Source organism: Chelonia mydas, chromosome 2 (assembly GCF_015237465.2).
Source record: "Chelonia mydas isolate rCheMyd1 chromosome 2, rCheMyd1.pri.v2, whole genome shotgun sequence".
Classification (NCBI taxonomy): domain Eukaryota; kingdom Metazoa; phylum Chordata; order Testudines; family Cheloniidae; genus Chelonia; species Chelonia mydas.
The window spans coordinates 246,491,047-246,518,821 of record NC_057850.1 but is presented as its reverse complement, the minus strand read 5'-3'; the positions used below and the strand labels follow the sequence as shown (position 1 = coordinate 246,518,821).

General features: G+C 43.8%; 1 protein-coding gene across 11 annotated transcripts in view; it reads left to right on the top strand.

Moving 5' to 3' along the window:
* GALNT11 (polypeptide N-acetylgalactosaminyltransferase 11) overlaps window positions 1–27,775 on the top strand; it is a 107,167-nt gene that overhangs the window by 50,395 nt on the left and 28,997 nt on the right. For 9 of the 11 annotated variants that reach the window (XR_005224092.2, XR_006289127.1, XM_037891122.2 and 6 more), the window contains 4 exons: window positions 3,005–3,122; window positions 6,561–6,713; window positions 9,850–10,068; window positions 16,585–16,689. Coding sequence is in view for 9 of the 11 variants with exons in the window: in XM_037891122.2 (XP_037747050.1) it covers window positions 3,005–3,122; window positions 6,561–6,713; window positions 9,850–10,068; window positions 16,585–16,689 (595 nt within the window). In the remaining 2 variants the exon portion in view is untranslated. Of the gene's footprint in view, window positions 1–3,004; window positions 3,123–6,531; window positions 6,714–9,849; window positions 10,069–16,584; window positions 16,690–27,775 lie in introns of those variants that run through there. The other 2 variants (XM_037891126.2, XM_043541594.1) reach the window with 2 other exon arrangements.

The window sequence follows — 27,775 nt, the reverse complement described above, 5'->3', positions numbered from 1 at the left end:
CTATTATGTATGTATGTAAACATGTATTATCCAGTACCTTAATAGTAGAGCTATGTATTGCTATATGTTTGCCTTAATGATGCTTATTTTGATTATCAACTGTGCCATAGTGATATGCTGTGTATCCATCTGGCATAAGCTCTGGAACGTTTGTGGCCAAATGTTAACGAAAGCTTTGGAAAATTCTTCTCTTTCGTAACAAGAAGGCAAATGTCATGGTCAACGATAGAACTGTTGTACCAGTTTTTCGCAAAAGCTTTCATGTCAAGAGTCTCTTCTTTCCGTTCAGATAGTCTTTTAAATTTTTTTCTTTTAGATTTTAGCATTTATCTTGGTATAAAGCTTTCTACTTGAACGTGCACAGATGCAAAAGCTGCCTCAAACCGTTAGCCACGCCATCAAGCTTTGTGGTGAATGCTTTGAAATCATCCATCCTTTCTATGGTCAATCCTTGAAGTCTGGCCTGAAGTGCTTCCCAGGGTCATTCTTCAAGGCAAAAGATGAGCACTGGGACTTGGCAGCACCTTCTTTGATGTTTCTACTATTCAATAGGTGTCTGGTGGCCTATCAGAAATAAACAGTATCAGTCCAATTCCTACTGGACGTGTCCATGTTATAAAATTGCCACCACCTTTGGAAACTATGTCTTAGCAGAGAGGGCAGATATTGGTTAGGCACTGCAGTAGAAATGGCTTGTGCAGGGGAATCCCTCCAAAAGCAAGGCTGAAGCTGGCAGAGCAATGTGGAGAAGCTGATATGTTGCATATGTTCTCTAGTTTAGAGGTCTTCAGTCTCTCGGGCTGTTAATCCAGCACCATTCATTGACACTAGGTTGATTTCATAAAAAGGGAGCTTTAATCAAAACAATTAAACTAATTTCTGGCAGAATGTTAGTGCTTTATTACATTTTATCACTGGGATGGGCTCTGAAACTTGGCTGTGTGTTTTTGTCCTCCTCTGCCCTTGGAATGTGAATTAACAATGCTTCGAGATGACATAAGCTGCTCCAACACTGGTTTGAAGACCGTGCATCAGGTTTTCCACATCGGGTTTTCCCACCAAAAGGCTTGACCTAAGGAAGCCAAGAAACTTCTCATGGTATTTCTTAATAAACTGGCTCAGCAAGAATCTATTTGGGAAAAGATCACTGCAGGTATTTCTGAAGTTAGAAGACACATGGGAGAAAAGTGGAGGAGATCCATCAAAGAAAATTTTAAATTAGGAATCTTGGTTAGAAATAATCCACCATGTGCCTGAAGATGCAGTCCTCTGTGTAGGCAAAGCTTCCCGTCTTCCAAGGATTCTGGGATTGAGCCCAAAGACAATGTTGGTACTTAAATGGAGTCCCATCATCTACCATGACTAAATTTCCTGAGTTTGAGAGTGACTTCCCCATTTAGAGAAGCTCTTGCATTGCTTAAACAATATTCTAAAAGTTTTTGTTTTTTAAAATCTCTGAATATCACTTTCCACCTAATGGAAAGTCTTTTGTTTTGTCATCTATTTAGAAACCTTCATAATCCAAATGTGCTGGATTCTTCTCTACCCAGATGTTAGAGGGACAAATCCTACAGCAGAAGACCATGTCAGAACAAACAAGGGAATCCAGACTTAGGGCTGCTTACCCTGGACGCTTTTATTGCATTTTTACTGACTAGGATTGTGGAATGCCTGTCTTTAGCCACTGCCACATGGCATGTTTGCATGGACTGCTCTTTCCTCCCCCCGTCTCCTTGCCTTACACTTTGCCAGGGCAACAGCAGACAGGGACTTCCTGCTTATAAAAAGAGGTATTGATCATACAGGAACAATTTAGGATGTAGGTTGTAGAACAGTAACTTACGTACAGATGTTTACAAAATATATTGGTTTCAGAGTAGCAGCTGTGTTAGTCTGTATTCGCAAAAAGAAATCTGTTAGTCTCTAAGGTGCCACAAGTACTCCTTTTCTTTTTACAAAATATATTGACACAGTAAAAATGCTACATAAGAGGCAGTTCATAGAAGGGACAAAGAGCTGGAAAACCTCCGGCGAGAACAAATACTCAACTGTAGAAGAGTTATAACAATTGGGGGATAACCTGATGATTTTATTAATGATGAAACATCAGTACTCCTGATTTTAAATTCAGTTTGTGAGACAAGATAAATAATTTAATTACACCTCATTAGGTTTACTGGACTGTATACTTTAAGCTTGATCCTTGTTTCACATAGAAAGGGAATTATTACTTACTTCAGGTGATACCAGAAAGTACAGTGTACACTGGAATATATTTTTTCCCCAGTCAGGTCAGGACCAGCCTATATTAGCCCTTTGTTCATGAGAGGGAAATATACAATCATTTTGATTTGTATGCACATCACTGTACATTTGTACATATAATGAACAAGTACATCCATACATTTTTAGATCCAGAGCAATGTAATCAGTTAACCAGAAAATGTAGGTACTGTGTCAGAGCTAAAGAGACAAAAATATAACCTGACTGGATACTAGGCAGGGTGGCAGTGCACTTATGCTGGTGATGTCATTGCAAAAGAGTAATTTGGTTTCTATGCAGCCAGGTATTTGCATTTGAAGGAAGACTGAGGGCTTGTCTTCATAGCCCTGCATTTTGGACTATGGGTGCATGGCTGTGTGCACTAGCATGCTGTGCTGTCACTTCCCCATGTGGGTGCTGTGGAAACTAAAAGGTACCTCGCTCACATTAGCTTAGTGTTGTTTAAAGGTACACATCAGATAAATGTATGTTGCACAGTTATACGTGATGGAACAGCGAGAGATCATAGATCATATTTATACACTTTCCTTTAAAAATAAATAAATTATAGGATCTTTTGAGACCTGGTCTGATTACTTCAATCCTGCAGTCATAGTCAATGGGGTCCAACCATCTGGATCCAGTAGTAAGACTGGGGACTTGATGATTAAGCTAGAGTAACTTTTTTTTTTTTTTTTTTTTTAGACAAAGGGAACTCATTTTTAACTTTTTCTCTTCTAGGTCACCTACTATGGCAGGAGGTTTGTTTGCTATGGATAGAGAATACTTCAATGAACTTGGACAGTATGATAGTGGCATGGACATCTGGGGAGGAGAAAATCTGGAAATATCATTTCGGGTAATTGGTTTGTATTACAGTAGGTGCTCTACTTGTTCCCTTAGCTAAGCAGAGATTCATTAGCATTGGAATTTCTATTTGCCTATTGAAGGTATATGGGGCCTTCATTTTCCTTTCAAAGGATGCTTTCAACTTACAAAATAACACTCTGAAATTTCTGATCCACTACTGTAAGAACTAATTTGATTGTAACTGGAAGTTTAAAGGGGGGAAAAATGTTCTCCCTTTTGACTTTTATTCTATAGTGTTTGACAGCACTTATCTTTAGTCACTTTTACAGTTTCCCCTTTTGTTTGTCTGGGTCTTTCACACAGCATAGGGAGAGGGAGAGAGACTTGAAAAAAGAGAATATGGTTTGTAAAATGACAGCAGGAGGAGACACCGGCAGCGTGAAACTACTTTTTACTCAGTTGGTGAAACTGACTCAACTTCAAGCTGCCAGTTGCCCTTTTAATATAAACAGGTTTATTTACATAACAATTCTGTAGGCTTATAGGCTCTTTACAAACCTGCTAGAATCCTTCTCAGAGGAGCTTGAATCCCAGTTTAGACAGGTACTGTACAAATTAGGGATCATGCAGCAGATTAGTCTGAGCTGTTGAAGAAAGATGGGCAGAAAGTTACTATCGGCAGGTTCCACTGTAATTGGTTCATTAGGCTTGTGTTACATTTTATCTCCTCTTTGTTCACAGGGTAGAGATTTAAAAATAAACTGCTTTGAACTTTTTTCAAACAAGTAGTAGGCACCTTTGAGTGTATAAGGAATGTTGCTTCGGTCACTAGGTATGGGCAATGTGAGGCAGGGACTCATTAAGGAAACCAGCACTGGCAAATGTTTCTTAGCCCCTGCTGCACAAAATGTACAAAATAAAAATACTTTAAGCAAATCTGTTTGCAAATTGAGTCATGATAGGGACAAAGAACGTAGGTCACATTTACAGGATGTTGGGCTGAATGCTGGAAATCAGTGACTTTGAAAACAAATTTGGGGTTATGGTGGAAAGCCAGCTGAACTGGGGCTCGTATGGTGATGCTGTGGCTACAGGCGTAACTCAATCCTTGGATGTATAAGAAGGAGCATATTGAGTAGAAGGAGAGAGATGGTTACCTCTATACAGCATTGATGAGATCGTTACTGAAATATTGTGTCCAAGTACGGCATGCCTGCTTTTAAAAGGATGTTGAAATATTGGAAAGGATTCAGAATAGACTTGTTAGAAGAATTCAGGGCCTGGAAAATCTGCTTTCCAGTGAGAGACTTAGGAAGCTCAGTCTATTTATCTTATCCAAGAGGAGGTGAAGAGGTGACTTGATGAGTCTGTAAGTACCTACTTGGGGAGAAGATTTCTGAGAGTCAAGGGCTCTTTAGTCTAGCAGACAAACACACAACAAAATCCAGTGGCTGGAAGCTGAAGTTAGGAAAAACTCAGAATGGAAGCAAGGTACAAACTAAAGATTGGATATCTTTCTAAAACAGGTGTTCTAGCTCAACCAGAAGTTATGGGCTTAATGCAGGAATTATTGGTTGACATGCTCTGGCCTGTGTTATGTAGGCCAGACTAGATCATCAATATGGTCTTTTCTGGCCTTAAAATCCCTGAATTTTAGTTACCAGAAAGAAGATAAAGTAGGGCAAACATTTTAACTCATACATGCAAAAGGGATTACAAGTCACACACATGTATATGTATCTGCATACAGCACATGTGGGAAACCTGTCTTAAACAACCACTTACAGGACTTAACAGTGTTTGCTTAATGGAGGTTGTTATATTAAGGTGGAGAAAAAATGTACTTGTTAAGTTTGGGGATACTCTGAAATGGACAGGAGATTGATTAATCGAGATGATGACCTGTTACACAGGTTATTGTGTTGCAATGTACTGTAGCAGGAACAGTAGGGATGCTGAAGTTAAGGTTAATCATTTAACCTTATACTAGTAGTAATAAATAAATAGTCCATTCTAATCCCTGGTCAACACTTCAAAGTTATACCAGTATGACTGACAGAGGTAAATATATGTCATAAATATAAAGGGAAGGGTAAACCCCTTTAAAATCCCTCCTGGCCAGAGGAAAAATCCTCTCACCTGTAAAGGGTTAAGAAGCTAGGATAACCTCTCTGGCACCTGACCAAAATGAGACGACAAGATACTTTCAAAAGCTGGGGGGAGGGAAAAACAAAGAGTCTGTCTGTCTGTGTGATGCTTTTGCCGGGGACGGAACAGGAATGGAGTCTTAGAATTTAGTAAGTAATCTAAATAGATATGCGTTAGATTATGATTTCTTTAAATGGCTGAGAAATTAAGCTGTGCTGAATGGAATGGATATTCCTGTTTTTGTGTCTTTTTGTAACTTAAGGTTTTGCCTAGAGGGATTCTCTGTGTTTTGAATCTGATTACCCTGTAGGGTATTTACCATCCTGATTTTACAGAGGTGATTCTTTTTTACTTTTTACTTCTATTAAAATCCTTCTTTTCAGAAACTGAATGCTTTTTCATTGTTCTTAAGTTCCAAGGGTTTGGGTCTGTGGTCACCTATGCAAATTAGTGAGGATTTTTACCAAACCTTCCCCAGGAAGTGGTGTGCAAGGGTTGGGAGGATTTGGGGGGGAAAGACGTTTCCAAACAATGCTTTCCTAATAAATAAACCCAGATAAACGTTTGGTGGTGGCAGTGGAAGTCCAAGGGCAAAGGGTAAAATAGTTTGTACCTTGGGGAGGTTTTAACCTAAGCTGGTAAAAGTAAGCTTAGGAGGTTTTCATGCAGGTCCCCACATCTGTACCCGAGAGTTCAGAGTGGGGAAGGAACCTTGACAGGTGTGATTTTTTTTTTTAAACCAATTTATAGTTTTACTGTTACAAGTCCTAGTGTGGACACACTGGTATAAAGGTGCCCTGCCTGTATGGGAATACCTATACTGTTATAAAGCACTTTTATACCAGTATCACTGTGTCCACGCTAGCTGGGTTGGACCTGTGTACTTAAGCCTTGTCTGCAGTACTGGGTTAACCTGTATTGTCACCTATAACTTTCTAAACTTTCACTGTTGTCCTGAAACGTTCTATGTTTGGTCTTTTGTCTGAAAACTAAATATTGAAAGCTTGAAAAACATTGTGGCTCTTTCCAATGGGAAGGAGAGTGGGAGAAAATACGTGCTGTTGTTGTTTTTAAAAACCGCTTGCAACATTTTGTTTTGAACAAGTGACAGGGAGGGTGATCTAGGCAAATTGATATGGACATTGCCTTTTTCAGAGAGTAAAGCCTTGCCTTTTTCCACCCATAGGAAATTGGTTTTGATTTAATGGTGAGATGAGCCTTTAAAAACTGAATACTGAGCACACACAATTCTACCCTAACTATCCTCTTAAAAAAAATAAATAGCATTGAACCTTTTCTGTACTCTACAGTGAGGTGTCTTCTGCTTTCTTGCGGACAGATCTGGATGTGTGGAGGTAGACTTCTAATCATCCCGTGCTCCAGGGTAGGACACATATTCCGTAAAAGGCGCCCCTATGGCTCACCGGGGGGGAAGGATACCATGGCACACAACTCTCTGCGCCTGGCACACGTGTGGATGGATGAATATAAGGTAAGACAAAAATTACTGAGTTTGAAATGGGAGTGTTCATTGAATTGTTCCAGTTTATGATAACACATCCATTCCTTTGTCTAACAAGATACTATCTGTGCACGGTTCTCGCTCATGTGACGTACTTAGTGTGAGATACTCAGAAATTCCCAAGCACTATGTCTTTTTGGCCTGTGAGGTCAGCATTAGGGACCAGAGGCACCCGCCAATCCCACTTCCTGTCCAAAAAGGACTTCACCTACTGATTGTATGAGTACCCTACCTCCGTTCTGTGCCGTTTTTCTTGTATCAGCTCTGGAGTTCTCCAGCTTTTTCTATCCTTGTTCTCTGAAAGCTGCCAGGGTCTTTTGTTACAGCAGATTTAGGGATGGAAGGCAGGTCTGAAGATATTTCCATGCTTATACATATAATGAAAGTGCCAAGATAATGGTATTGACTGAAGCTGTGGTGGGATGAATGATATAGAAGAGAGACATAAAAAGATTAGTATAAATGGTCTGTTTTCCTCTGTTTTGTTCAGCAGAGAGTACAACAGCAGCATTTAGTAAATAATTAAAAATTCTATATGATAGAAAGGGAAATAGTAAAAATTGCATTTTAACTTTTACATTCATGAGGAGTTGTAAATTATGTATTTATGCAATATGAGATACAAATATGCAATACAAAAAAGCAAGATATCATAGTTACACTTTTAAGGATACGATGATGACTGCACTGAATATCCCACTTCATTAATACTTTTATTGAAAAAAGGAACAGATACAATAATACACAGAATTATATATTTGATACAGAAAAGTCTTACCTAACTCATTCCTATGACAATGTACAGTTGCCCTGGATCCATTTCACTGTATACGTGATATACCTTGTGCTAGATTGTATTAGCCTTGCTCTTATAGCTTCTTTGTACCTGCTACAGAAATTTCAGTGATATTAACTTTGCAATCATCTTCAGAATCAACAAGTATCTCCGTAATGATGGATGTAAGCACTAGCATGTCATTATCGCCAGCAAGTTCCAGACATCAGTTAAAGTGCAGGTTTACCCAGCGAAGTGTCAGGGTTCCATGCTTATTGTATCCTAAAGAATGCATATGAAATTAGCCTAGTCTACAGACAGTGTCTTTTCTGTTTTACTTGCAAACTCAGTCTAGGATGTGAGAATCAACATGGGAATTTCCCTTTTCATACATCACCAGTAATAATGATTCTGCAGGCCATATTATGCCTAATGATATTGTGTAATCTCATTAGCTCTCATTGCACCGCAGTTGGAGTTGCACAGGTGTGACTGAGGGCATAATTTAGAATCTTTATTACTAGGGATGAGGTAGGATAAGGACAGAACCCAGCTTAACTCCAAGAGCCCAGATTAAAGGCCTGGTCCTATAAATGCACGTGGATGTGAATATCTCCAATCACAGGCGTAGTCCTGTTGAAGTCAGTGAGACTAACCACAAGAATAACATCATTCATATGCAAGAACAAGCCCTAAACTTGCATGTCTGGCAGTTAGAAAATAAATCATTTTTTCACTTGTAAACCAAATAAATTTGTTATGGAAATCATAGAGGCACAGTAAACATTGTCTCTAAAATGACATTATGGAATTTTGAAGCACTTGGAGGAGAGGAAGGTGGTCAGGAACAGTCAACATGGAATCACCAAGGGCAAGTCATGCTTGGCCAACCTGATTGCCTTCTATGATGAGATAACTGGCTCTGAGGCTATGGGGAAAGCGGTGGACGTGATATTCCTTGACTTTAGCAAAACTTTTGATATGGTCTCCCATAGTATTCTTGCCAGCAAGTTAAAAAAGTATGAATTGGATGAATGGACTATAAGGTGGATAGAAAGCTGGGTAGATCGTCAGGCTCAACGGGTAGTGGTCAATGTCTCGATGTCTAATTGCAAGCTGGTATCAAGGGGAGTGCCCCAGGAGTCTGTCCTGGGGCCAGTTTTGTTCAACATCTTCATTAATGATCTGGATGATGGGATGGATTGCACCCTCAGCAAGTTCGTGGATGACACTAAGCTGGGGGAGAGGTAGATACGCTGGAGGGTAGAGATATGGTCCAAAGTGACCGAGACAAATTGGAGGATTGGGCTAAAATAAATCTGGTGAGGTTCAACAAGGACAAGTATAGAATCCTGCACTTAGGATGGAAAAAATCCCATGCACTGCTACGGGCTGGGGACTGACTGGCTAAGAGGCAGTTCTGCAGAAAAGGACCTGGAGATTACAGTGGTTGAGAAGCTGGATAAGAGTCAACAGTGTGCCCTTGTTGCAAGAAGGCTAACGGCATATTGGGCTGCATTAGTAGGAGCGTTGCCAGCAGATAGAGGGAAGTGATTACTCCCGTCTATTGGGCACTGGTGAGGCCACATCTGGAGTATTGTGTCCAGTTTTGGGCTCCCCACTACAGAAAGGATGTGGACAAAGGATGTGAGAGAGTCCAGCAGAAGGCAACAAAAATGATTAAGGGGCTCGGGCACATGACTTACGAGGAGAGGCTGAGGGAACTGGGGTTATTTAGATTGTAGAAGAGAAGAGTGAGGGGGGATTTGATAGCAGTTGTCAGCTACCTGAAGCGGGGTTCCAAAGAGGATGGAGCTTGGCTGTTCAGTGGTGGCAGATGACAGAACAAGAAGCAATGGTCTCAAGTTGCAATGGGGGAGGTCTAGTTGGGGATTGCCCCTGTTTTGAGTAGGGGGTTGGACTAGATGACCTTCTGAGGTCCCTTCCAACCCTGATATTCTATGATATTAGGAAAAACTATTTCACTAAGAGAGTGGTGAAGCACTGGAATGGGTTACCTAGAGAAATGGTGGAATCTCCATCCTTCAAGGTTTTTAAGGCCTGGCTTGACAAAGCCCTGGCTGGGATGATTTAGTTGGGGTTGGTCCTGCTTTGAGCAGGGGGTTGGACTAGATGACCTCCTAAGGTCTCTTCCAACCCTAAACTTCTATGATTCTAATTCCAATTTTCAGAGAAGATTTAATACTTTGTCAGTGGTTAAATGGAACAGGTATGTAGTTTAATGCATTGGATTAATCATGGTTTAAAATTGGTACTAGAAGTAATGTACATAGTTCTGATACGATATTTTCTCCTATCTTTTCTATGTAGGAACAATATTTTGCGCTAAGACCTGAACTAAGGACCAGGAATTATGGAAACATTACTGACCGTGTGGAGTTGAGAAAAAAAATGAACTGCAAGTCATTTAAATGGTATTTAGATAATATCTACCCAGAGATGCAAATATCCGGGCCCAATGCCAAAGCTCAGCAACCAGTTTTTATTAACAGAGGGCAAAAACGACCAAAAATACTGCGGCGTGGAAGGGTAAGACACTGTTCAACTTCTTTAGAAAATCCTTAGATTCCCCCCTTTTTAGGTAGTTTTGAAACTTACTGTGATGGTGCACATAGAATTAAGTACAATAAATTGTTTTCACAGTAGGTGATTTGGTGTATTACTGTAATAAAAGTTAGTTTTGTCTTGAAAATGACAAATTTTGTATATTTATCCAGAGGTAAATTGGAAAAGGCCCCTTTATGTAAGCCAGGTTCTTTTCAGATGGTACAGTAGTGAAGCGGTGTCTTTCCCTGCGTTGAGGGCTTTGCAGATTTAAAGTCCACGTAGGACACTTTCATGACTGACCATTGGTTCTGAGAGTAGATTTGGATTGAGAAGAACCTACCACGAGACTTTCACACTCTTTGTTTATAACGGATGTACAATGTAATTAGATATCCTCGGTCAGTACTTTTATTCAACAGTTTTCTGCAAAGATGAAAATTCACATCTGACTGAAAATGCCTCTCTTGCCCTTTACCCATAAGGTGAGGCCAAGTAAGAAATCTTACTCTTAGGTGTTCAACGAAAGCATTTGGCGTATTAGTGGAAACCTAGCAAAAAAACACCACAAAGAAGGATATGGTGATAAACTTTTAAAATGGTGCATATCCATCTACTACTAAGTAGACCTTGGTTTATGGGTTTGTATGCAAGAATTACCTGAGTTGCACCTGCTTTTGCCAGTGCTGAATCTGGCCCAGTACGGTTTTTTTTTTTTTTTAAACTTTCCAAAAAAGCAGGAATGGATCCAGATTCCATAGAACATCTGTCAATCTTTCTATGTGCAAGAGAGCTGTAGGAGACTCAGGTAATTCTTATTTTAGGTATGGACAGGTGGGAGCCTCCCACTGATGATCATAAACCAATTTAATAAGTAACCTGGTTAATACGTAAACATGCCATCTCCCCCCCCCCCCCCCCGGACAACATAGCGTAGCCTGCGATATTTATCAGTAAACTTTAAATAATGGATGCAACTGTTAAGTGTACGGCCCCAATTCTGCAGGCTGCTGCATGCGGAACACAAGATCGGACATACTGGGTAAGACCAAGGATCCATCTAGCCCAGTATCTTGTCTTCTGACAGTGGCCAATGCCGGGTACTTCAGAGGGAATGAACAGAGCAGGCGATCATCAAGTGAACACCTGTGCTCATGTAGAGTCCCTTTGAAATCACTAGGATTTCACTGCAGAAGGAGCTGCAGCAGTGAAGCAGTTATAGAATATTTTCTTCAGTTCAGTACCTAGTTGGGACGCCGTATGTTTTAAAATGAAATGTCTGGTTTGTTCTAAATACAGCAGGTGCACCAAGCACTTAGGCATTTCCCTTGTCGCTCTTTTTACCTTTGGAGAATAATAATGGCTTTCTGGTTACTCCCAGATGAACGCTTAGCTGAAGGAATACTGTTGATTTTGGATGAGGTTATTAAAGGCTTTTGAACATCTCAGAATGAAGTGAGGGGGCCTTATCCGTAGCCAAGGATCTCCTTCCCTTCAATTTAGAGCAGGAGTGGCCAACCTGAGCCTGAGAAGGAGCCAGCATTTACCATTGTACATTGCCAAAGATTCACAGTAATACGTCAGCAGCCCCCAACAGCTTCCCCCGCCCAGTTCCCAGTGCTTCACATCCACTGGCAGCCCCGCCAATTAGCGCCTCCCTCTCCCTCCCCACACCTCCCAATCAGCTGTTTCGTGGCATGTGTAAGGGGGCTTATTCCTTCACCCACTTACTTCCCTAGTCCTTCTCGCATGAACAGAGAGCAACAATACCCGAAGTCCAAAGGTGCAAACAATTCGATGTTTATTGGAGTGAACTTCCAGCGAGCATGATTCCAGTTTCCTTCTTTAGTGTCCCCCTTCCCAGCTCTGACACCACAGAGCCTTACCTGTGTCCCTGTTCCCATTCCCCCCCTTAGCAAAACATGATTCCAATTTCCCCACCCCCATTCCCTGTTCCCATTCCCCCCCTTAATTCCTGATTGACTGCAGACTATATAGTAAAAGTTGAGTTCTGCTTAGCTATACCTTAACCTATCATTTTACTGAAATTTAACTAACCAATCCTAACAGATTGTAACATGATTATTTAACCAATTATTTCTCATCACCTTAATTAGTTTACACACAGCAAAATTAATTATACAGCAGACAGAAACAATCTCAGAACCAGATAGAGATTATGCAGACAAACAGTAGGAAAATGGAGACTACAATGATAGAACAACACAAAAATGAGGGTTTCACATCCCAGCTATTGATAAGTGAGTTCTTGCCAGACAGGATGCTATCAAACTAAGTTTCCTTTTACATTTTCTAGGCACTTCCCTTTCTCTGGAGGCGATAAGCATTATCTGGACAGGATTGTATTCCTAACAGCCCAATAGCACCTTATTTCAGTGTGACTAGTTTGCAATGTGAGGATGTGACCATATGCTTCCCAGCTTATGGCTGCCTCTGCTGCTTAGCCAGAGGCTTTAGCCTAAGAACAGGGCCTCAGACTGTCACAGTAAGAAAAGGCCCTTACACCGGCAGATAGTGATTTTGATTTTCTTTTATACCTCTATAACTAGCTAAGTGATAAGAATACACCTAAATTCTTAGAGTATAGGCCTTTACAGATAGGCCTGAATATCTATATCCTAACAGCGTGCAGGAGGCTCTGGGGATGGAGGGGGAGAAGTGAAGGCATGGCAGGCTCAGGGGAGGGAGTGGGAAGAGGTGGAGTGGGGGCAGGGCTTGTGGCAGAGCCAGGGGTTGAGCAGTGAGCACCCCCCACCCCCCCGGCACACGGGAAAGTTGGCGCCTGTAGCTCCAGCCCCGGAGTCGGTGCCTATCCAAGGAGCCGCATATTAACTTCTGAAGAGCCGCGTGTGGCTCCGGAGCCACAGGTTGGCCACCCCAATTTAGAGGATAGCCTTGTATGTCCTTTGAATAAACAGGACAGTGTACTGCCAAATCTAATTAATGTCCTGCAGATTGAGTCTTTGGGGTTTGATAAGTGTGCTCAATATTGTGTGGGGTGGTTAGTCAGCTTTGGCTCTAATTCATTACATAAACTGATTCAAGACGCCCGGGAACAGAATGATCAGCCAATATCACCACAGTGTGCCAGACTCCAAAGGGTTCAGAATAAATTATTCCAAATCCCACCTTTTATAATATAAAAACTAATTTGGAAGGGAGCAGTGCTTGTTAGCCAGCTGGGGAAGTATCATAAAAATTGTCAAACGCTAGTGGTTCATGACTGATGAGACACACTCATCATTTTAAAACCACGTAAGTTACATAATTTAAGGACAGGTTTCAGAGTAACAGCCGTGTTATTCTGTATTCGCAAAAAGAAAAGGAGTAGTTGTGGCACCTTAGAGATTAACCAATTTTATTTGAGCATGAGCTTTCGTGAGCTACAGCTCACTTCATCGGATGCATACTGTGGAAGCTGCAGAAGACATTATATACACACAGAGACCATGAAACAATACCTCCTCCCACCCCACTCTCCTGCTGGTAATAGCTTATCTAAAGTGATCATCAAGTTGGGCCATTTCCAGCACAAATCTAGGTTTTCTCACCCTCCGCCCGCCCCCCCCCCCCCCCAAACTCACTCTCCTGCTGGTAATATCCCATCCAAAGTGATCACTCTCTTCACAATGTGTATGATAATCAAGGTGGGCCATTTCCTGCACAAATCCAGGTTCTCTCACCTCCTCACCCCCCTCCAAAAACCACACACACAAACTCACTCTCCTGCTGGTAATAGCCTATCCAAAGTGACCACTCTCCCTATAATGTGCATGATAATCAAGGTGGGCCATTTCCAGCACAAATCCAGGTTTTCTCACCCCCCCCCCCACACACACAAACTCACTCTCCTGCTGGCAATAGCTCATCCAAACTGACCACTCTCCCCACAATGTGCATGACAATCAAGGTGGGCCATTTCCAGCATAAATCCAAGTTTAACCAGAACGTCGGGGAGGGGGTAGGAAAAAACAAGGGGAAATAGGCTACCTTGCATAATGACTTAGCCACTCCCAGTCTCTATTTAAGCCTAAATTAATAGTATCCAATTTGCAAATGAATTCCAATTCAGCAGTTTCTCGCTGGAGTCTGGATTTGAAGTTTTTTTGTTGTAAGATAGTAACCTTCATGTCTGTGATTGCGTGACCAGAGAGATTGAAGTGTTCTCCGACTGGTTTATGAGTGTTATAATTCTTGACATCTGATTTGTGTCCATTTATTCTTTTACGTAGAGACTGTCCAGTTTGGCCAATGTACATGGCAGAGGGGCATTGCTGGCACATGATGGCATATATCACATTGGTGGATGTGCAGGTGAACGAGCCTCTGATAGTGTGGCTGATGTTATTAGGCCCTGTGATGGTGTCCCCTGAATAGATATATGGGCACAGTTGGCAACGGGCTTTGTTGCAAGGATAGGTTCCTGGGTTAGTGGTTCTGTTGTGTGGTATGTGGTTGTTGGTGAGTATTTGCTTCAGGTTGGGGGTCTGTCTGTAGGCAAGGACTGGCCTGTCTCCCAAGATTTGTGAGAGTGTTGGGTCATCCTTCAGGATAGGTTGTAGATCCTTAATAATGCGTTGGAGGGGTTTTAGTTGGGGGCTGAAGGTGACGGCTAGTGGCGTTCTGTTATTTTCTTTGTTAGGCCTGTCCTGTAGTAGGTGACTTCTGAGAACTCTTCTGGCTCTATCAATCTGTTTCTTCACTTCCACAGGTGGGTATTGTAGTTGTAAGAATGCTTGATAGAGATCTTGTAGGTGTTTGTCTCTGTCTGAGGGGTTGGAGCAAATGCGGTTGTATCGCAGAGCTTGGCTTTAGACGATGGATCGTGTGGTGTGGTCAGGGTGAAAGCTGGAGGCACGTAGGTAGGAATAGTGGTCAGTAGGTTTCCGGTATAGGGTGGTGTTTATGTGACCATCGTTTATTAGCACTGTAGTGTCCAGGAAGTGGATCTCTTGTGTGGACTGGACCAGGTTGAGGTTGATGGTGGGATGGAAATTGTTGAAATCATGGTGGAATTCCTCAAGGGCTTCTTTTCCATGAGTCCAGATGATGAAGATGTCATCACCTACTGGTGAGTGATTAACATTCAAAATTTTCCCTAAAGTCTTTGATAGAGAATGTTCCTTAGAATCCTCTCAATTTAAAATATGTAATTTATGTGATTTAGATGTGTAGTGCAAATCAGCAAAGGGATAGCAGTTATTTATGCTGCAGGACATAGCATCTTAGGGCATCTGAAGAAGCAAAATTGCTGGGGGTGATGCTCAGAGAAAAATGGAATTTAGTTTGTTGTTGTGCTGCCCGATTATTTAGTGTCATGCTACAGAGTAGCTATTTCTTTCTGGATTTATGTATCCATTAGAAGTGTCTCGAGTGTTTATAGCAATGCCTTTTGGTTTTATAAATCTAAAGAATAAGAAAATACTGATTTTTCAGGAATAGCCTAGTAATAAGACAAAAGCCAAAGTAACTGCATGCATTTATCTAAGGCAAAATTAGCTCATTTTTCAGGATGGCTCACTGTTCCAAGGCTGTGAAAGCTCGTCTACATTCAGCTCCAAAATGGGGATCAGCTTTTTTCCTATTGTTGATCATACTGAAGCCAAATAATTCTAGACCAGAATAAAAGCCTTTGAGCATGCTGATCTACTTCATGGGACCACTGACCAAATGACCATCAGCAGAATTCAGGGTTGGGTGGGAGAGACTCTTGTCACACCAGGAGAGCAGCTGAGCAGCCACTAGGAGCTTTATAATTCATCTCAGTAGTAGGCTTTCTTCAATATGAAGCCACATATTGAGTGTCTGATCCCAGTCTGTCCAAAAAAACCCAAACTCCAGGTAATTCTACTTCAGGTGACAGTCAATGCATCAAAACTGGGCTGGGATCTCATCCGAAAGACATGGGAAGTTTTACACTCTAAATTGAATCCCCACCGGAGGCCTAATAAAATTAAGGTAGTTGAGACCAGGTAGAGTCAGTTCCTGAGGTTTTTGGAAGTCAGGTGGCACAAAGTCACTTGCATTAAGTGAATCCAAAAGGGAACGTGGTGGGGGCAAAGCATTCTTATGTTTGTAATTGCTGTGAATCCTAGAAAGAAAACCCATAAATATCCAGGAGTGAAAGTATATGTGTGACCTCTGCTGTTCAGAGAAAGGATGAAGTTGTTAGGGAATAACTGAATTACACAAACACAACAGGCAAAATTCTGTCATGTGTGCACACTACTTCCAAATTGCAGGGAGGAGGAAACTTGTCAGGTCTTGAAGATAAAATTAAATTGTTTTAAAGTGTGTTTATACTAAAATATTAATTTAAAAAGCAGAATGTCCTGTATGTGAAAAGGGAAGAAGGTGTTTCTTTGTGAGCATATGATGAGTTTTAGGAAATACGGATTATTAGAAGATTTGCCAAATGTTTCTTCTGCTACTTGCCTTTAATGATGGTATAAATTAAGCTGTCATCGTTTCCTTTCACAGCTTTATCACCTTCAAACCAACAAATGTCTGGTTGCCCAGGGTCACCCAAGTCAGAAAGGAGGACTAGTTGTGGTTAGGGAGTGTGACTACAGTGATCAAAACCAGGTAGGTGATCGATGTTGGCTTGCTGCCATTAATTCAAGTAAGGATTTTCCAGACTTTCCAAATTGCTGGCATGTTGTGCTGTTGAGAAGGAGCCTAATGCAACACCTAATTTTGATTAAAAGGAGCCAGCTGCAAAGTACCTTTATCTTCAGTGTGCAAGTGCTGACCATGTAGATTGCAAATCCTACCGTGCCACACTTGTGTGTGTCTACACTTAAAACGTTACAGTGGCACAGCGGCTGTAGCCCTTCCATAGCTCATCTTAAGTGATCACTCTCCTTACAGTGTGTATGATAACACCCATTTTTTCATGTTCTGTGTGTATATAAATCTCCTCACTGTATTTTCCACTGAATGCAACTGATGAAGTGAGCTGTAGCTCACGAAAGCTTATGCTCAAATAAATTGGTTAGTTTCTAAGGTGCCACTAGTCCTCCTTTTCTTTTTGCGAATACAGACTAACACGGCTGCTACTCTGAAACCCTTCCATGTAGACACCCGAGAGGCGGTAAGCTAGATTGACGGAAGATATCTCCACTGATCTAGTGCTGTCTACGCAGGGACTCAGGTTGGCTTAACGTCACTCAGGGGTATGGATTTTTCACACTCCTGACCAACGTAATTAAAGTGACCTGATTTTCTAATGTAGACCAGGCCCTAGTCTTATGCGGAGCAGCCTGCTCTGGTCAACATGGAGCATCGGATGCTGGGAGCTGTTATCTTTGTGGGTTGCATCTTTGTATTAATTTGAACTGCATATGGCTCACGGGCTCCACTTTGGTCACCCCTTGTAGAAAGGCTGTCATTCCTTTGACTCTAAGGGCTGGTCTTCACGATCCACACTGCTGCAATCGATGTAGCAGGGATCAATTTAGCAGATCTGCAATCGATGTAGCAGGGATCAATTTAGCAGATTTAGTGAAGACCTGCTAAATTGATGGCAGAGCGCTCTCTGGTTGACTCCGGTGGAAGAGTAAGGGAAGTCGACCGGAGAGCATCTCCTGTCGACGCAGTGCAGTGAAGACACCAGGGTAAGTTGACCTAAACTACATCGACTCCAGCTACATTAGTCACGTAGCTGGAGTAGCGTAACTTAGGTCGATTTACCCCTGTAGTGAAGACAAGCCCTTAGAGCTGCTACAGTCAGTCAGTTGTTAACTAGTTCTGGGGACTCACGATACGTACATGCTGCTGCTTTGTCCACTGTCCCGCTTGCACTCTGCCTCTGTTCAGTTTGTTTTTAATTAAGACAAGTATTGCATTTTCTGGGTTTCTCATTGTGTGGCACTATCAGGGTTCCTTCCCCACTCTGAACTTTAGGGTACAGATGTGGGGACCTGCATGAAAGACCCCCTAAGCTTATTTTTTACCAGCTGAGGGTAAAAACTCCCCAAGGCACAAATTCTCCCTTGTACTTTGGATTACGTAAACGCTGCCACCACCAAGTGATTCAAACAAACATTTAGGGAGGGCCACTTGGAACCGTATCTTCCCCTTAATATCCCCCCAAGCCGTACACCCCCTTTCCTGGGGAGGCTTGAGAATAAACAAGATGAGCACAGACCAACCTTGGGTTTTTAGGGACACTAAAAACCCCAATTAGATTCTTAAAGAAAACAGAACTTTATTAAAAAAAAAAGTAAAAGAAACACTTCTGTAAAATTAGGATGGAAAATAATCTCACAGGGCAATCAGATTCAAAACACAGAGGGTTTCCCCTCTAGGAAAAATTTAAGGTTACAAAAACAGGGATAAACCTCCCTCTTAGCACAGGGAAAATTCACAAACTGAAACAAAAGATAATCTAAGGCATTTCCTTGCTATTACTTACTATTTCTGTAAGATTAGATGCTTAGTTCAGCTATGGCTTATGGAGATGTATTTTCCCTGTCCTGGTTCCTCACTGACCCCGGAGCGAACAACAAAGAGAACAAAAGCAAACCCCTGTCCCCACAGATTTTGAAAATATCTTCTTCTCTCATTGGTCCCTTTGGTCAGGTGCCAACCAGGTTACCCGAGTTTCTTAACCCTTTACAGGTAAAGGAGGGATTTTATGCTACCCTTAGCTGTATGTTTGACAGACACCATTAGCATATTGTGACTTGGGGGCGGGGGCTTGTAACTCTAGTTCTCTGAAAAGCAGGCTCCGCTAAGGGGTTTCAAGATGGTCACCCCAAAATTAAGGCACCTGCAATCACTAGTCAGTTTGGAAAACTTGGCGCCGTTATTTCTACGTTAGTTTAGGAAAGTACTGATACCTTAAGGCACTAAGGGGCCTGGTGCATGATGCCACCTACTGGAACCAGTGGCTTTAGAGCAGGGGTGGGCAAACTTTTTGGCTCGAGAGCCACATCTGGGTGGGGAAATTGCATGCAGGGCCGTGAATGTAGGGCTGGGGCAGGGGGTTGGGGTGTAGGAGGAGGTGTGGTGTGCAGGAAGGGGCTCAGGGCGGAGGTTGAGGCACAGGAGGGATGCAGGGTGTACAAGGGGGCTCGAGGTGCGGGAGGGGTGTCGGAGGGGGCTCAGGGCAGGAGGTTGGGGCTCAGGAACAGTGTGGGGTGTACAAGGGGGCTCAGGGCAGGGGGTTGGGGTGTGGGCTCTGGCCCGGTGCCGCTTATGTGGAGCGGCTCTGGGGTGGCAGCGGCACACAGTGGGGCTAAGGTGGGCTCCCTACCTGTCCTGGCCCTGCACTGCTCCCAGAAGCGGCTGGCACCAGGTCCCTGCGGCCCTGGGGGAGGGGGAGCTGAGGGCTCAGTGTGCTTCCCTCGCCTGCAGGTACCTCCCCTGAAGCTCCCATTCGCCGTGGTTCCCTGTTCCCGGCCAATGGGAGCTGCGGGGGGCGGTGCCTGCAGGCGAGGGCAGCGCATGTAGCCCTCTGCCCACCGCTCCTCCAGGGGATGCAGGGACATGGTGCTGGCTGCTTCCGGAAATGGCGCGGGGCCTGTGGCGCCACGGGCAATGGTGAGCTGGAACCAGTTTGCACCAGTTCGCGTGAACCGGTTGTTAAAGGGGTGGGCAAACTCCGGCCTGCCTGAGCTCTCAGCTGGGGAGGTTGCCCTGAGAATCCCTTTTTAATTTTTACTCACCCGACAGCGCTCCGGGACTTCGGCAGCACTTTGGCGGCACGTCCTTCACTCGCTCCGGGTCTTCGGCGGCACCAAACAACCCGCCGCCAAAGTGCTGCTGAAGACCCGGAGCGAGTGAAGGAATCGGTTCTTCAGCTTTTGGCAGCTCATCACTGGCCACGGGCCGTAGTTTGCCCACCCCTGCTTTAGAGCTTGGGTCCCTGCTAGTCCTGTGAGACTTGTGGGGAGATGCCAGAGCTCTGAGGAGTGATCTACTGCAGCTTGTATCTTCAGAGAACAAGAGTGACAGATAAGTAATTTTTTCTCAGTAGCTCCTCTATTTCATCAAGTAGTTTTAACAAAGCAAGTGTGAGTTCCTTAGGGAAGATGCTGTTACCGTCAGTAGCAAAAATATGCTTTTGTTTGAAAATGGTTTTGGAGTCAAGATTTTGCTCTGTGATTTATTTTATATCTTATAAAAAGCTAGCAGTCTTACTAATTGACTGTGCAAATGCAGTGCTGAATCAGTTTACACAAAACTATACACTTATCTGTGATGTTAAACTGTGAAGCTGCATTTTTAAATTACATAATCTGTGAAGTGAACGATTTGAAAAACATGTGACCTTTTATGTGGATGTTGATCAGGAATAATAAATATCCGTACCCTTTGGGCACTGTCTCCCTCCTTCTTCCTCCTATGATCTTAACATTGGGCTGCTAGAATTCCACATGTGGGAGGAGGGGAGACAGTTGCCTCCCCCTGTAATATAAGGCCTATTTACACCCCTTCTCCTTGAATAATCTTATGGTATTCAGAAAGAAAGAGGAGGTGGTTAAGAGATTCAGTCACTAGTAATTGTAACTTTCCCATTTTACCCTTCTCAGGAGGTATAAACTTTCTTCAGCTTTTGAACACTACTGTCTGGCTTCCTCTACAATGCACCTAATTTACCTGAAGCAAACTCAGCCGTCAGTTCTAACAGAAAACTGACCAACACCATGCTATCTCTTTACGAGATGTTTTTGTTCTCTGCTAGCCAAACATATTGTAGAACAATATAATTTCCTCCCTTTAGGCCTGAAACGTTGTTTTGTTCTAATAAATCCTGTAAAAAGAATAAGCACATCTTTAAAACACTTCTTAAGTGTGATTGCAGAGCCATTGGCCATTATCTTTGAAAACTCGTGGCGATCAGGGGAAATCCCGGACGACTGGAGAAAGGCTAATGTAGTGCCCATCTTTAAAAAAGGGAAGGAGAAGGATCCTGGGAACTACAGGCCGGTCAGCCTGACCTCAGTCCCTGGAAAAATCATGGAGCAGGTCCTCAAGGAATCAATTCTGAAGCACTTAGAGGAGAGGAAAGTGATCAGGAACAGTCAGCATGGATTCAACAAGGGCAAGTCATGCCTGACTAATCTAATTGCCTTCTATGATGAGATAACTGGCTCTGTGGATGAGGGGAAAGCAGTGGACGTGTTGTTCCTTGACTTTAGCAAAGCTTTTGACACGGTCTCCCACAGTGTTCTTGCCAGCAAGTTAAAGAAGTATGGGCTGGATGAATGGACTATAAGGTGGATAGAAAGTTGGCTAGATTGTCAGGCTCAACGGGTAGTGATCAATGGCTCCATGTCTAGTTGGCAGCTGGTATCAAGTGGAGTGCCCCAGGGGTCGGTCCTGGGGCCGGTTTTGTTCAATATCTTCATAAATGATCTGGAGGATGTTGTGGATTGCACCCTCAGCAAGTTTGCAGATGACACTAAACTGGGAGGAGAGGTAGATACGCTGGGGGGTAGGGATAGGATACAGAGGGCCCTAGACAAATTAGAGGATTGGGCCAAAAGAAATCTGATGAGGTTCAACAAGGACAAGTGCAGAGTCCTGCACTTAGGATGGAAGAATCCCATGCACCGCTACAGACTAGGGACCAAATGGCTCGGCAGCAGTTCTGCAGAAGAGGACCTAGGGTTTACTGTGGATGAGAAGCTGGATATGAGTCAACAGTGTGCCCTTGTTGCCAAGAAGGCCAATGGCATTTTGGGCTGTATACGTAGGGGCATTGCCAGCAGATCGAGGGACGTGATCGTTCCCCTCTATTCAACATTGGTGAGGCCTCATCTGGAGTAGTGTGTTCAGTTTTGGGCCCCACGCTACAAGAAGGATGTGGAAAAATTGGAAGACGTCCAGCGGAGGGCAACAAAAATGATTGGGGACTGGAACACATGAGTTATGAGGAGAGGCTGAGGGAACTGGGATTGTTTAGTCTGCGGAAGAGAAGAATGAGGGGGGATTTGATAGCTGCTTTCAACTACCTGAAAGGGGGTTCCAAAGAGGATGGATCTAGACTGTTTTCAGTGGTAGCTGGTGACAGAACAAGAAGTAATGGTCTCAAGTTGCAGTGGGGGAGGTTTAGGTTGGATATTAGGAAAAACTTTTTCACTAAGAGGGTGGTGAAACACTGGAATGCGTTACCTAGGGAGGTGGTGGAATCTCCTTCCTTAGATATTTTTAAGGTCAGGCTTGACAGAGCCCTGGCTGGGATGATTTAGTTGGGGATTGGTCCTGCTTTGAGCAGGGGGTTGGACTAGATGACCTCCTGAGGTCCCTTCCAGCCCTGATATTCTATGATTCTATGTTTAAGCCTATTTTCTATCAGAGATCCTCTTGCTGGTGCATTTCAGATAAATTATAGAAGATTATTCAAGTGTGTGCAAGGAACATTTAATTTTAGTTTTTGTTAATTTCCAGTCTGCCTGAAATTTTTCAGGTAACTTTTTCTACCATTAGCACTGTATACACAGAAAAAATCATTAGCTCTTGGAACACATACCAAATACAAATCTGTTTATAGCAATACAATAGGCACTTTGTTCAGCAGGTTCCAAAAATTAAGAAGCAGCTTAGATTAGCTGTGAAATGTGGTGGGAAAACGAAGTTTTAAATTACAGTTGGCTCTTATGAGACTCTTGCTAATGGCAGCCATTTTGCTGGACGAATGATACCACTGGTAATACTGGCAGTATTTGAACCTGTGAGCTAGTTTTCAATATGCTATAGTTTAACTCAGTATTGCCAACCCTAAAATCAACTTAAAAATTGAGTCAGCCATTAAAATCAGGAGATTGGCTTAAAGTAATGAATTTTTAAAAAGTATGGTTCTTTGTCTGAGCCCTTAGAGAGTATGTATTGTGGCAGAGCACCGGCTTTGTCTCGGCGGGTCCTGCGCTTCTAGGCGGTTAGGGTTTGCCTCAGAGGTTTGCTGTGACCCCAGGGGTGAAAGTAAAATGTGTCTTACTGGTATGGGGGGGCTTTGCCCCCCCAGAAGGGGCGGAGCCTCGGGAGGAAGGGGTGGGGCTTGGGGGGGTCAGCATCCCCCAGCCAGCCTGCCTGCGCTGCCTGGGGCTCCGGCAGCAATTTAAAGGGCCCGGGGCTCCAGCAGCCGGAGCTTCGGGCCCTTTAAAATAGCCAGCCTTGGGGTAGCTGCTCCTTTTGTGCCCCCCACCCCTGGCGGCGCAAAAGGGCGGGGATGTTAAAGCACTGCCGTGGCAGCGCTTTAAAGTCAGTGGTATGGGCTGGTACAGGCCACTTTTTACTGGTATGCTGTGCTGCCCCGTACCACCTTACTTTCACCCCTGTGTGACCCACAATGTAGCCTCTCCCCCCTCCTAGAGGCAAGGGTTACAGCTTACTGAGTCACTTTCATCGTCGGTCAGTTAATGGGTTTGGTGTAGAACCCTGTCTTCCTTCTCAGGGAGCATTTGTGTAGAGGTAGGGGGTGTGTGTGTGGGGAATTAGGGGGAACCCGGGCCCTCCCTCTTCTCCGGGTTCCAGCCCAGGGACCCTAATTGGCAGCAGCAACAGGTAGTTTTCCTATACTACTGGAGCTATAGCCCTTTCCTGGGCTATTTCCCCAAACGGCCCCTCCTAGCACCCTCCTTGGTACCTGACCATGCTGGTTCTCCTGGCTCTTTTTTACTGCGCACCTTCCCACAGCACACCTTCTTACTCCCAGCTCCTACCAGCTGGCCTCTCTGAAGGGGCTTCCTTTTAAACTGGTCCCAGCTGGTTCTGAATTCGCTTCAGGTGATCTGATTAGCCTATTTCCCTTGATTGCTTCTAATCAGTTCTTAATTGGTCCCAGGTGTCTTATAGAGTCTGCCTGACTTAATTGCTTCTAGCACTTTCCTGACTGCTCTGGGGTAGCCCCTGCCCTGGTCACTCAGGAAACAGAAAACTATTCGTCCAGTGTGTTTTCCTTCTACCAGACTACTGCAGCCAACCGGTCTGGGTCTGTCATGTATTTTGTTTTCAACTTTTTCTCTGCAACCATGAGGGCTACTAATGTACTTAAAAGGGGGGGCGGGGGAGAATGAAATTCTCACTTTATTCCCTGATTCTAGGAACTGGGGCTTTAAGAAAAACACCAAATATCGTGAGGCTACTGATAAAGTCAACAGAGTTGGCAACACTGTTAACCATTAAGTTTTCTCTCTGATAATCAGCATCAAAGAATGTTAGAAAATAGTTTGAGCAATTCGAAATAGGAGAGGGAAGCTCCCCAATTTCACAGGGCTTGACGTGACATGCTGATGTAGTGTTGCATCATCCTGTAGTGACGGATGCAGTAAGGGAAAGAAAATAGTGCACTGGAAAGGAGTACCTGCTCTCAGGCAACCTGTAGCCAGTCAAGGAAGTGCATTTGTGCAGAACTGTGCAATGGCATATCCCTGCTGCTCCCCATTCCTATTAATTTCATCACTTAGATTGGATTAGTATGGAGAATCTCATGGATATGAAGGGGGGGAAAAGGAGGCTCTGGGGTTCAGTCTGAAATTTGAAAAAAGCAGCTTTTCAAAAGGGCGAATTTACATGAAACCTTACTGCCATTCAATGCCTTTTTCCCAGAGGGGAGAAAGAGCTGCTAGTGGGGTCTGCCTTTACCCCCAAAAGGGGAAATATGGTGAAAGAACAGGCCATGCTGTAGGTGAGGCTGACAGAGGATGCTTAGCTCTTCTTCCGCCATCAGCTGCTGGTGCTCTTTTACTTACTGGTGGGAAGGCAGGGAGCCCTGAAAGCTCCCCATGCATGCATCTGCTGTTGTCACTTCAGATTAAAACACTTCGTGAGTCCCCGCTTAGTTAGCCACAGATGATGGGAAGCCTTGGGTATCAGTGTTTCCTCCAGCCAGACCAGGGAATCTGAGCTCCTTGTACTCTCCCCCTTATTGTTATGCTCTCATACTACATGTATCAGAAGTGGTGGCACTCTTCCGAGCTGAGTGCATCATATCTGAGAAGCCAAGTGAGTACGTTACCAAAGCGGTTCCTGTTTTATCCAGGGACAGATTTGAAATAAAGAGAAATTGATAACTTAAAGGTAAAAAACCACCAAACAAAAATCCCCTAATTATGTAAGATCACAGGTCTCTAACAGAATATATTTGCGGTTTCCAACTGTTGAATTAGTTTTCACAAGATAAAGTGTATTTAGATAGCTGATACTGACCCACAAATAAACTCCATTGGGGGCAATCAGTCAGAAAGAATTAATGTTCTCAGAAGTCTCTGCCTCATTAAAGAAAATACTTAACCTGGTGCTATCAAGGCATATTCCGTATTTCAAAGGAGAAAATGGGGCAAGAGAAAGTGGGTGTTTTGCATAGCGCCTAATGGTTAAAGTGGGGGTGTATGGAGGATATTAGGGAGGGGTAGTGCCTCTGTTGGAGGAATCCGTCATGCTCCATAGCGAGTAGTTCATCTACTTTGGTCCCTGCCGACACCCAGCTCTCACCCATGGCTCTAAGTAGCTGTTCGTATGCGACGGCGGCCACGCCCTGGTAAACAGCGTCGATGAGTGGGCTAAACCAGGTGAGAGTAGCTGATGGGTCTTTTACCCCCAGCAAGATAGGGAAACTGCCTTTCTCTAGCAGGCAAAGACTGTTCTGGTGGACTGGGAGGAGGAAATCAATTTATGATTCAGCGGCCATGAAGGCGGTTCAGCAATGCGCCCCACAGCACAGAGAGCGTGACAAGGCACTGAGATGTCCTGGTCACCCACCGCAGCTAAGGAAGTCCCCAGCCGTAACGATTCTTCGTGCAGCTGCTGAGAGAGTGGGGCTCCCCCAGCACAACAGTTTTCTCGCTCAAAAATTTCCTACAAAGGTTTTCTTGCAACTCTGATCCCATTAACGTCATTTTATCAAATCTCATCATCCTTAACATTCTATCATTAATCCAAGTCCTGCGGTGATGGGGGCGTGGTGAAGCGATAGTTGGAGATGACCACTGGCAGACAATCCTGCATGTAGGCGGCCCTAAATATTGCCTGCCCCATAACATCTGGCCAGAGTACTGTGGCTGGCAGATCATCCTACAGCAGTTGAAAAACAATAAGAAGAAAAGACTCATTCTAGGAGCATGAAATGTCCGCACCCTGATGGATGGAGGTGATGCATAAAGGCCTGAAAGAAGAACAGCTCTTGTCTCCAGCGAACTTACCCGCTACGATATTGATATTGCAGCCCTGAGTGAGATTAGACTGGCTGGAGAAGGTTCCATCAGTGAGCTAGGAAGTGATTACACTTTCTTTTGGAAAGGAAAAGCAGAGGTTGAAGACAGGATCCATGGAGTCAGATTTGCAATAAGAACGCCTCTCCTGAAACAACTCCCTGACCTCCCTGTTGGCCTGAATGAATGGCTCATGAAACTTCGATTTCCCCTGAATCCTTTATGGCACGTCACTCTCATCAGTGCCTATTCACCTACACTGACCAGCCCAGAGGAAAACAAGGAGCAGTTCTACTCTGACCTGGACTCCATCATCAGATCAACCCCTGCATATGACAAACTCATCCTGCTGGGAGACTTTAACACTAGAGTTGGTAGAGACCACGATGACTGAAGAGGTATGATAGGGCGACATTGAGTGGGAAAGATGAATAGCAACAGACTCCTCCTCTTGGGAAATGTGCAGAACCCAGTCTGCTCATTACTAACACCATCTCTAGGCAAAATGATAAATATAAAATGACATGGTTGCACTCATGGTCCAAACAATGGCACCTGATTGACTGTTATCACCCACCAACGAGACGCCCGATGTCAGAATTACCAGAGCCAGGCGTGGTGCAGAATGCTGGACAGACCACAGACTGGTAAGAGCAATGCTGAACCTGCATATAGTCCCTTCACAGCGCAAGCACCCCAAACTCATAGAACAGCCTTCAACGTAGTAAAGCTCAAACACGCCAACTATCGGGTGCAATTTCAGGAGTCACTTGATAACATGCTTTTTTCATGGTCCCCCAATCAATGGCAACCCAAAGGAAAAATGGAACCAGTTCAAGCGTGATTATTGACACAGCTAAATCAGTGCTGGGGCCAAAGAAAAGGGTACACCAGGATTGGTTCGATGAGAACAACGAGGACGTTTTCAAACTCCTAAGTGACAAGCATAAAGTATTTGTTGAATGGCAGAATGAGCTCACTTCCACCTCAAAGAATGGTAGGTTTAAGTACCTACAGAGGAAGGCCCAATCTGAACTGAGGAGAATGTAGGATGAGTGGTGGGAGAGGAAAGCTGCAGAAGTTCAGCATTATGCAGATATAAACACCGCAAAGATATTCTTTGACTCTCTCAAAGCAGTCTGCGGACTGTCTAAATCTGGCACAGCCCCCTTGAAGTTGGCAAATGGTACAACCCTCATCAAAGACAAGGAGGGAATCGTACAGAGATGGGCTGAACACTTAGAATCATAGAATATCAGGGTTGGAAGGGACCTCAGGAGGTCATCTAGTCCAACCCCCTGCTCAAAGCAGGACCAATCCTGGACCAAACAAATACTCAATAGACCATTCACAGTCAATTGGCATGTCCTTGATCATTTACCCGAGAAACCCATCAAAGAGGATCTTGATGTCTATCCATCAGTTGAGGAAGTTATGAAAGCCATAAAACAACTGAACTCTGGCAAAGCCTCCGGAAAGGATGGTATTCCAGCAGAACTGTATAAAGTAGCAGG